This window comes from Lemur catta, chromosome X (genome assembly GCF_020740605.2).
Source record: "Lemur catta isolate mLemCat1 chromosome X, mLemCat1.pri, whole genome shotgun sequence".
Taxonomy (NCBI): domain Eukaryota; kingdom Metazoa; phylum Chordata; class Mammalia; order Primates; family Lemuridae; genus Lemur; species Lemur catta.
Genome location: NC_059155.1, coordinates 48042060 through 48053353, shown reverse-complemented (window position 1 = coordinate 48053353; position 11294 = coordinate 48042060). Strand labels below are relative to the sequence as shown.

The following is an 11294-nucleotide window of genomic DNA, read 5'->3' as shown; positions in this document are numbered from 1 at the left end:
CTTGTTATAGGGAGCCAGATTTCTCTTCAGTGTGAGGAAGGGCTTTTTACCAATTATACAGTAAAACTAGGTGGATTGAGCTATCTCGGGAGTTCCCTATCATAAGATATATCCTAATATAGACTGGGCAACTGATTCTCAAGGATATCAAAGAGAGATTTCATGAATCAGACCAATGCTAGGCCCAGTGACCACTAAGGTCATTTCAATGAAGAGTCTATGATTCTCTGTTATCTTCGGGTATTGGGAATTCGAACACTTCAGGAATAAAATGCAAAGTGTGTTGGATTGGGATGAACAGTTCCTTTTGTTCACACGGGGCATAAACCATCTTGCTCTCACATGGGTTATTTCAATATAAGCCTTAGCACTTTGGAAAATTCATTTGTCCCCCAGAAATGAGCTGTTCACTGAGGAGAAAGTCAACATGCTTTTATTTTAGAAAATTTCATTCAACAACATGAAACTAGGGCCTGAGAAAACAGAAACAAAAGCTCAAGAGAAAGTTTGGCAAAAATTTAAATAGTCAGCATCTCAGGACAATACATCTTCTTCAAGTTGCTGTGAGCTTGCCTGCTCATCTGCTTGCTCCAGTAGTTCTTGCTCTTCATTAGAAAGTGAGCCCTTCTTTTTATCTAATGCTTCCATAAGCTTACTATGTAGAACATTCATCTGGGAAAGAGAATAGCAAATAGATTTCTTGAGAGGAAAGGAGTTGTGGGAAAGCCTCCCAGACTCATGGTGATGGCATTAAAGTCTAACCCTTACCTTCTGAGATCTGAGAGATCTCAGATTTGGGGAGAAAATACAGTCCTCTCTTGAGGAATAAGTATCCCATATTATAAGGGAGAGGGTACTTAAAACATAAAAGATCTTTGCTCTCGTTTGGTAACAAGGATTTTTCTCCACCAAATCTCTCCTGGTTATCTAACGGCCCAGAAATCTGCAACTGTGAATAGTTCCTGGAGAAAACGCCTTTTTAAACAGTCATTGATTTGAGCAGAGGCCAGTCCTTCCCCACATAGCACTGGCATTGACAGTGATGCATCTTTCCAGAGTTCACTCTTGGCATTCCTCCTAATTAGATTCCATTTGCTATCCCTAAGATTCCCCCTGTTCTCCATCCTTCTTGGTTTTCACTCTAAGAAATTACTGTTTACAGTCCCCTAACCCTTAAAGTTATATGGAACCACTGAGAGGAACAATGATCAAGATCCTTTCCTAGCCAAGGACAGTAGGGTTGAGTTCTTATGGAAGGCCCAGCTATAACCTCTCTGCCCCCTAAGTCATTCTGTCCACTCCTAGTCCTTTCCTTCCTCACCTGAGTTTCATAGCTTCTCTTGAGGGCACCAAGGTGGTCAAAGAAACGGAATGCTAGGTCACACCATTTTTCAGCAGATACATACTTGCTTCTGCTGTACATAAATATTCCAGTATTCCAGGACTTGGTCATCAGCCAGAGAATCTCTATTTCTGGGTAGCCTTCCTGAAATCCATAAACAGTGAGTATTTTGCAGTTATTACTATTACAGCTCATAGTAGCACTACCTGTATCTGTGCTGTGTCCCATTAGTATTAAACAAACAGGTGCTCTGCTAACACTGAGGAAGGTGCATGCTCCTGGAGAGTACGAGGAGAGCACCTTGAAGTTTTATCAGCCGTTGAATGTTCCACAGCAAGATCTCATGAAGAGACATCTACTGAAAAAGCAATGAGGCTCTCTTCAACTGAAGGAAAGAATGAGAGAAAGAGATTTTTGGTCTCCCTGATAACATGAGAAAAATCTGTATCCTGTTTGGGGCTTTCCTTAATGCTGTCCTCAGTCAATTATCTCCCCAATAGCTACCTCTACTATTCACAGAAGGTTGTCAAGAAGCAATTTTAGAGGCCGGGCGCGGTGGCTCACGCCTGTAATCCTAGCACTCTGGGAGGCCGAGGCGGGAGGATCGCTCAAGGTTAGGAGTTCGAGACCAGCCTGAGCAAGAGCAAGACCCCGCCCTCCTACTAAAAACAGAAAGAAATTATATGGACAGCTAAAAATATATATATAGAAAAATTAGCTGGGCATGGTAGCACATGCCTGTAGTCCCAGCTACTTGGGACGCTGAGGCAGAAGGATCGCTTGAGCCCAGGAGTTTGAGGTTGCTGTGAGCTAGGCTGACTCCACGGCACTCTAGCCCAGGCAACAGAGCGAGACTCTGTCTCAAAAAAAAAAATAAAAGAAGCAATTTTATTTTATTTTGTTTTTTTGAGACAGAGTCTCACTCTGTTGCCCAGGCTAGAGTGCTATGGCGTCAGCCTAGCTCACAGCAACCTCAAACTCCTGGGCTCAAGGGATCCTCCTGCCTCATCTGCTGGAGTAGCTGGGACTACAGGCATGCACCACCACACCTGGCTCATTTTTTCTATTTTTAGTAGAGACAGAGTCTTGCTCTTGCTCAAGCTGGTCTCGAACTCCTAACCTCAAATGATCCTCCCACCTCGGCCTCCCAGAGTGCTAGGATTACATGCATGAGCCACCACGCCCAGCCAAGAAGCAATTTTATTGAATCTCTTTAATTTCTTTGACCAGAATCAGTCCATGTTTAGAATAGAAACTATATTAATCTTTAGCACTGACAATATCGACCTAGCTATGAACAAAGGACACATTTCTAAGATGGTCCCTTAGCCTTATCAGTGGTCTTTAACATGATGAATCACAAGATTATAACAGCTTCTTCACAATACTTCTGTGATAGTGAAAAAGATTAGTCTAAGAGGAGCTACTTTCTCTGTTCTTGCAGAGGAGACGGAGCACAAAGAGCATTTGTGTGACAGCCCTTCATCTACACAATAGGCGTCAGGCCCTTGAAGGAGAAAATGCAATAGGAGATGTGGGCAACAGCTACTTGAGAGTGTCAAGGATGTTGCCTCAGCTGTCATTTTGTCATTCATTTGGATCCATAAAAATATTACTACTCACAGAACACTGTGATAATGAGGGTGCTAAGAGGGATAAGACAAAACTTTTATCCTAAAGGAAACACAATGCTTTTGGGGAGACAAGGCATCCACATATAAAGATGATTTCATAAACTATGTGATTAAGGGCTAGAGTGACACAGGCGTTGGGTGCTTTAGTTCAGTAAAAGAAATGAGCACTACTGCAGCGGTCCCCAACCTTTTTGACACCAGGGACCGGTTTCAGGGAACATAGTTTTTCCACATATGGGGGGTGGATAGTGGGGCAGCGTCACTGCCTCAGCTCCACCTCAGATCATCAGGTGTTGGATTCTCATGGGGAGCACGCAACCTGGATCCCTCATATGTGAGTTTGCAGTGGGGTTTGTGCTCCCAGGGGATGCTGATGCTGCTGGTCCATGACTTGCACTTTGAGAATCAAACTCCTAGAGAACATAGCTCAGTAGTCTGAATCACTTTAGCTTCTTTTGTGAAAGAAAAGAGCCTGCTTTTGGGGGGCTTCTTCTTGGTTACTCAACAGGCCTTTGTGACTCCAGTGTCAGCTGTGATGGATGATTAGGGCTGTCTCTTCTCTTTAAGTGTAGGCTTTCCCTCACCATTATCTAAACTGCTGTACAGTCTTCTTTTATTCTTTTACTTTTTGTAGAGACGGGTCTTGTTGCCCAGTCTGGTCTCAAACCCCTGGCCTCCAGTGATCCTACTGCCTCGGTCTCCCAAAGTACTGGGATTATAGGCAGGAGCCACCATGTCTGGACCCTGTATAGTTTGGTTTTGGTTTTGGTTTTGTTTTGAGACTAGGTCTCACTCTGTCGCCCAGGCTAGAGTGCAGTAGCATCCGTAGCTCACTACAACCTCAAACTCCTGGGCTCAAGCAATCCTCTTGCCTCAACCTCCCGAGTAGCTGGGACTACAGGCATGTGCCACCATGCCTGGCTAATTTTTCTACTTTTTGTAGAGATGGTGGGGTCTCGCTCTTGCTCAGGATACCTATATAGTTTTAAAAAATGAACCAGGGAACTTCTACTTCCATGAGATGAACTAAATATATTTTATCCCTATTCCCCCTGCTAAGTACAACTAAAATCCTGGACATGATACATAAATATAAGAAGACTCTGAAAGGTAGAGAGAAGAAGGAAGACTGGCTAGGGACCTTGGTATAGTGGTGATTTCCCTGGGTTTTCTTTTTGCTTCACATATCCCAGATTTGGTGCTAGAGATGCCAACAGGCACAGACCAAAAGTCCCATGAACAGCCTGCTCTTTCTAGTCAAGGGACCAGTAGTAACAAGCAGTCCTCCACCTCAAGTATCAATGGAGGCCAAATTGGAAACCTGGGCTTCTACCTCTACTTGGAAGTAACAAGGTTGCTGCCAAAGCAGTGTCAGAAAAAGCCAGCTAAAACAGAAGGTTTAAATGACATCCAGAGCCTCATAACATAATATGAAAATGTCCAAGTTTCAATAAAAAATTACTCATTATACCAAGAATGGCGAAGATCTCAAACTGAATTTAAAAAAAGACAATCAATTGATGCCAACACTGAGATGACAGAAATGTCACAGTATCTGATAAAGAGTTTTTCTATGAATTTAAAAAATTGTGGTAAAAAATATATATATAACACAAAATTTACCATCTTAACCATTTTTAAGTATACACTTCAGTGGCATTCAGTACATATACATTGTTGTGCTACCATAACCACCACCCACCCACAGAACTGGTTTCATCTTGCAAAACTAAAACTCTGTACATATTATATATAACCCCCAGTCCCTGCAATTACCACTCTATTTTCTGTCTCTATGAATTTGACCACTCTAGGTACTTCATGTAAGTAGTATGACACAATATTTGTCCTTTTGTGACAAGCAACAACTTGATGAATCTCCAGAGAATTGCACTGAGTGAAAAAAGCCAATCTCAAAAGATTATGTACTGCACAATTCCAAATCTCAAAAGCTATATTGTATGAGTCCATTTATACAATATTCTTAAAATGAAAAAATTATAGAAATTAGTAATAGATTAGTGGTTGCCAGGGTTTAAGGAGGGGCTGGGAGTAGGAGAGAAGTGTGTGGAGGCTATAAAAAGGCAACATGAGGAATCCTTTTGGTGATGAAAATGTTCTGTATCTTGACTGTAATAATGCCAACATCCTGTTTGTGATATTGTACTACAGTTTTGTCAGATGTTATCACTGGAGAAACTGGGGAAACGGTACATGGGATATCTATGTTATTTATTACAACTGCAAGTGAATATACAATTATCTCAAAATAAAATTTTAATTTAGAAAACTTGAACAATCTACTTCCTGTTAAAAATAATCTAGAATATGAACCCACTGTAGATTACATAGGCTTGCCTGCTTAAGCATGTTGAGTCATCCCCCTGCTTTTTCATTGTCACTAGCTTCTGATTACCAACTTAAGTCTCTCCTTTGAACTGAAATTTCTCAGCAAGAACTGGTAAAAAAAAGTTATGTGTTCCAGTGGAAAGAGCCCTGTAATTGAGATGCAAATGGCTGAATGTTTGTGTCCCCTCAAAATTCATATATTAAAATCCTAATCCCCAAGGTGATAGTATTAGGAGGTGGGACTGTTGGGAGGTGATTAGGTCATGAGGGCAGAACTCTAATGAATAGGATTAGTGCCCTTACAAAAGAGACCCCAGGAAGATCCTTCACCCCTTCACCATGTGAAGTTACAGTCAGAAGAGGCCATCTATGAGGAAGCAGGCTCTCACCAGACACCAAATCTGTGGGCACCTTGATTTTGGACTTCCTAGCCTCCAGAACTGTGAGAAGTAAATTTTTGTTATTTATAAGCCACCCACTCTATATTTTGTTATAGCAGCCCGAATGGAATACAATGTAAGGTCACAAGATCTGGGTTCTAGTCCTGACCCTCATTCATTAACCATGAATGACCTTAGGCAAATTGGTAACTTGACCTTTTTGAATCTTAAAAATTTTCTCATTTGGAAATCACGGATAATAATAGCAGCACTGTCTACTTCATAGAATTGCTGTGGGGGTTTATGAGATAATGGATGTAAGCGTGCTTTGTAAACTATAAAGCATGATATTGTGAGGCATGAGGTTTTATATTTGTGTAATAGCCATTTTGCCAGTGTATGGAGGCACTTGATAAAGGTTATATGCTCAGTAAAAAATGAGTGAGTGATCGGTCATTTAAAAAGTCAATCAAAGGCAGAATTTTCTCCCAAGCATTTAAAACAAAGGAGATGCACAGCACATTCAAACAGGAAAAAGCAAGATGTACAATATAAAGAGCCAAGAGGGTTACTGAACTAATCTCTTCATTAAAAAGCCAATTAATCAGTCATGTTTCAGGGGATGAGCAATAATGGATGGGAAACTCATCAGAAAAGTAGAAAACCATTAAGCTCTCTAACAGGCAACCCAAGAGCTGTAATGTATTATTGGAACTGTAATGTATTAAATAGAATAAAAGAAGCAAAACCAAAATGCTCAGAAGTTTTGGCCTTACACTAACTTGGAAATTGATCAATTTGAAGTCTTAGTGCAGTCTAATTTTAGTTTGTATTAGTTACTATGGCAAACACTAATATAAACTACCAATTCCAGATGAGGCTCATGGCTTAGAAATAGAATATTCTATTTTTCCCACAAAATAGTAAAGGAAAAAATCCAAAATGTTCAATGTTGAAGTTTGGTTTTTTTTTTTAAACTTAAATTCAGACAGGCCATAATTACACACACAGCTCCAAGAGAATTCTAGGCTTTGATAAGTCAATGCTAGTTTGTACCAGGTTGTCACCTTGCTATATTTTTCCACTATCTGTTGTGATTTGCAGATACAGACATGTGTCACTTACCAACAGGGATACTATCCAACAAATGCATCATTAGGTGATTTTGTCATTGTGAGAACATCATAGAGTGTACTTACACAAATCTGGATGGTATGGCCTACCACACACCTAGGCTATTTGGTATAGCCCATTGCTTCTAGGCTACAAATCTGTACAGAATGTTACTATACTGAATGCTGTCAGCAATTGTAACACAGTGGTAAGTATTTGTGTGTCTAAATATATCTAAACCTGGAAAAGGTACTGTAAAAATATGGTATAAAGATAAAAAATGGTACATCTGCATAGGGCACTCATGGAGCTTGCAGGACTAAAAGTTGCTCTGCGTGAGTCAGTGAGTGGTGAGTGAATGTGAAGGCCTAAAACATCACTGTATGCTACTGTAGACTTTATAAACACTGTATACTTAGGCTATACTAAATTTATGAAAAATATTTTTCTTCAATAATAAATTGACTTTAGCTTACTGTAACCTTTTATACTTTATAAACTTTAAAATTTTTTAAAGTTTTTGAGTTGTAATAACACAAACATATTGTACAACTATACAAAAATATTTTCTTTATATATTTTCTTGTAAGCTTTTTTCTATTTTTAAATTTTCTTTTAAACTTTTAAAACTTTTTTGTTAAACACTAAGACATAAACACACACATTAGCTTAGGCCTACACAGGCTCAGGGTCATAAGTATCACTGTCTTCCATCTTTATATCTTGTCCCACTGGGTGGTCTTCAGGGACAATAACATGCATGGAGCTGTCATCTCCCAAAGTACCAGTGCCTTCTTCTGTAATACCTACTGATGAACGTGCCTGATGTTATTTTACAGTTAACTTTTTGTTTTATAAGTAGGAGGAGTACACTCTAAAATAACAATACAAAGTATAGTATAGTAAATAGGTAAACCAGTAACATAGACATTATCAAGTATTATGTACTATACATAATGCATGTGCTAGACTTTTATATGACTGGCAGTGTAGTAGGTTTGTTTACACCAGTATCACCACAAGCACACTAGTAATGTCTTGCACTATGTTGTTACGATGGCTAAGATGTCACTAGGTGATAGGAATTTTTCCGCTCCATTATAATCTTACGGGACCACCATGGTATATAATGAAACGTTGTTATCTGGTACATGACTATATTTATATATGAAGAAGCATTTGAGCCGAGAGCAGTTAGGATCCTTAGATACTAACATTAACTCAAATAATGACTTTCTATGTGACATTAAGCAAGCCAAGGAGCCACCTTAATGTATTTATAGCTCCCTTATAATAACAATACTACCTTACATATGTATGAGCTGTTAAAGTTTACAACACATATATTATTTCCATGGATCCTTACAACCCCAATGTAGAAGAGTCAGAGCAGGTGTTATTCCCATTTTACAAATGAGAAAACTGAAGTCAAACAGTAGAGGAGTGATATCCATATGCAAAAATAAACAAACAAAATACCATTTAGACCCTTACCTTACCTCATACATAATAATTAAAATGGATTATAGACCTATATGTAAGAGATAAAAGTATAAAACTGCTAGAAGAGACGGGGTGCAGTGGCTCATGCCTGTAATCCTAGCACTCTGGGAGGCCGAGGCAGGCGGATTGTTTGAGTTCAGGAGTTCAAGACCAGCCTGAGCAAGAGCCAGACCCCATCTCTACTAAAAATAGAAAGAAATTAGCTGGACAACTAAAAACATATAGAAAAAATTAGCCGGGCATGGTGGCGCATGCCTGTAGTCCCAGCTACCCAGGAGGCTGAGGCAGTAGGATTGCTTGAGCCCAGGAGTTTGAGGTTGCTGTGAGCTAGGCTGACACCATGGCACTCACTCTAGCCTGGGCAACAGAGTGAGATTCTGTCTCAATAGCAGACAGACAAACAAACAAAAAAGCTGCTAGAAGAACACATAGGAGAATATTTTTTTAAACTTGGGTTAGGCAAAGATTTCTTAGCATGACCAAAAACACTACCCATAAAAAAATTGATAAACTGGAATTCATCAAAATTCAAAACTTTTACTCTTCAAATTATGCCTTTAAGAAAATGAAAAGACAAGCCAGAGACTGGGAGAAAATATTTACAAGTCATATATCTGATAAAAGACCTGTATCCAGAATATATAAAGAACTCTTACAACTCAAGAAAAAGACAACTTAATTTTTAAAATGGGAAAATAATTGAATAGACATTTATCCAAAGAAGATATACAAATGGTCAATAAATACATGAAAAACAAACAACACCATTAGCCATCAAGAAAATACAAAACAGGCCAGGTACAGTGGCTCACGGCTGTAATCCTAGCACTTTGGGAGGCCAAGGATCTTTTGAGGCCAGGAGTTCAAGACCAGCCTGACCAAGAGCAAGAATCTGTCTCTACAAAGAACAGAAAAATTAGCCAGGCGTGGTGGTGCACGCCCATAGTCCCAGCTATTAGGGAGGCTGAGGCAGAAGGGGGTTGAGGTTGCAATGAGCTATGATTACACCACTGCACTGTCCAGGTGACAGAGCAAGACCCTGTCTCAAAAAAAAAAAAAGAAAGAAAGAAAGAAAGGAAGGAAGAAAGAAAGGAAGGAAAGAAGGAAGGAAGGAAGGAAGGAAGGAAGGAAGGAAGGAAGGAAGGAAGAAAAAGAAAGAAAGAAAGAAAGAAAGAAAAGAAAGGAAAGAAAGAAAGAAAGAAAGAAAGAAAGAAAGAAAGAAAGAAAGAAAGAAAGAAAGAAAGAAAGAAAGAAAGAAAGAAAGAAAGAAAAGAAAGAAAGAAAGAAGGAAAAAATACAGGCTGGGCGTGGCTCACGCCTTTAATCCTAGTACTCTGGGAGGCCAAGGTGGGAGGATCACTTGAGCTCAGGAGTTCGAGACCAGCCTGAGTAAGAGCAAGAACTCGTCTCTACTAAAAATAGAAAAATTAGCCAGGTGTCGTGGCATGCACCTGTAGTCCCAGCTACTCAGGAGACTGAGGCAGGAGGATAGCTTGAGCCCAGGAGTTTGAGGTTACAGTGAGCTAGGATGACACCACTGCACTATAGCAAGGGTAATAGAGTGAGACTCTGTCTCAAAAAAAAAAAAAAAGAAAGAAAATACAAAACAACAATGACCTACTATTCCATACCCACTAGGATGGCTATAGTAAAAAACATGGAGGGGTGGGGGGTGGCAGAAAAAAAAAACCATGGACAATAACAAATGTTGATGAATTGTGGAGAAATTGGAATCCTCATACACTGCTAGTGGGAATGTAAAATGGTGCAGCCACTTTGGAAAACAGTTTGCAGCTCCTCAAAAAGTTAAACATAGAGTTACCAAATGACTCAGCAATTCCACACATAGGTATATATCCAAGAGAATTCAAAATGTTATGTTCACACAAAGTCTTGTACATAAATGTTCATAGCAGCATTATTTGTGATGGCCAAAAAGTGAAAGCAACTCCTCAAATGTCTACGAACTGGTAAGTGGATAAAAAAATGTGATATATCCATTCAATAAACAAATGTGGTATATCCATTCAATAGAATATTATTCAGCAAAAAAAAGGAGCAATGAAATACTGATAATACCACAATACAGATGAACCAGAAAAACATTTATGCTAAATAAAAAAGGCCAGACACAAGAATTGTGGTGATAGTTGCACAACTCTATAAATTTACTGAATTATGCATGAACAATGGGTGAATTTTATGATATGTAAATTACATCATAATAAAGCTAACTTAAGATCACTGAATAAACCTGCACTGAAGAGAAAAAGAAATCAGCAGAGGAAGGACTAAAATACAGGTCTTCAGTGTTCTACTCTATCACCTGCCTCTGGGAAAGAGTGGGAATAACAATAAACTTTTCCAAGAGGTTCATATCCTCATAGGGGAAGTAATGATTCTACCAGGCTTTGAAAATACAAAATAATTCATAATGCCTAGTGGTACTGCTATTTTGACCTAATCTATAGCATATTTGTGTTAGAAAATTTCTACTTTTAACTATTTACATTTCAGAAATCCAGGGAAATTTTGTAGTGTCATAATATGAATTTATCCTAAAACTCGTATCAGAAAGTATTATTCCATGTAATTTCTAATACACAAGACATTGCAGTTCTTTTAAATTAGCTGAAAGTTTAATATCACTATTTGACTTACAGTGTGGCTAATAAGGCTCAGAGCATCTTCAAAATAGCCCCAAACTTCTTGCAGGGGACAGAGCTCTGCACTTGATGTCCCATTTGGCAGTGAGAGGTTAATCAAGTTGCGCACACATTTGCTGAAAATCAAAAAGACAAAACTCATCCCATAAGGAAATAAATCAGTGGTGTCATGGCTAAGATAAGTAAAATCTGGATTTCATCCCAGACTAAGAACTTCAAAACATTTCTGTTCTTCCTTCAGTTTTATCTGGCCTCCAACCTCAGAAGACAGATTTTTGAAGCTGTAAAACAAATTGACCAATCCTTC

The 11294-nt window shown here is 39.1% G+C and overlaps 1 protein-coding gene across 2 annotated transcripts in view; it reads right to left on the bottom strand.

Moving 5' to 3' along the window:
- Positions 1-428: 428 nt before the first annotated feature.
- Positions 429-11294, bottom strand: part of TEX11 (testis expressed 11) — a 278253-nt gene continuing 267387 nt past the window's right edge. For both annotated transcript variants that reach the window (XM_045538676.1, XM_045538677.1), the window contains 3 exons: positions 10983-11103; positions 1322-1486; positions 429-672 (listed from right to left, as the gene is read on the bottom strand). In XM_045538676.1, coding sequence (XP_045394632.1) covers positions 535-672; positions 1322-1486; positions 10983-11103 — 424 coding nt within the window. In that variant the 3' untranslated portion in view covers positions 429-534. The remainder of the gene's footprint in view (positions 673-1321; positions 1487-10982; positions 11104-11294) is intronic.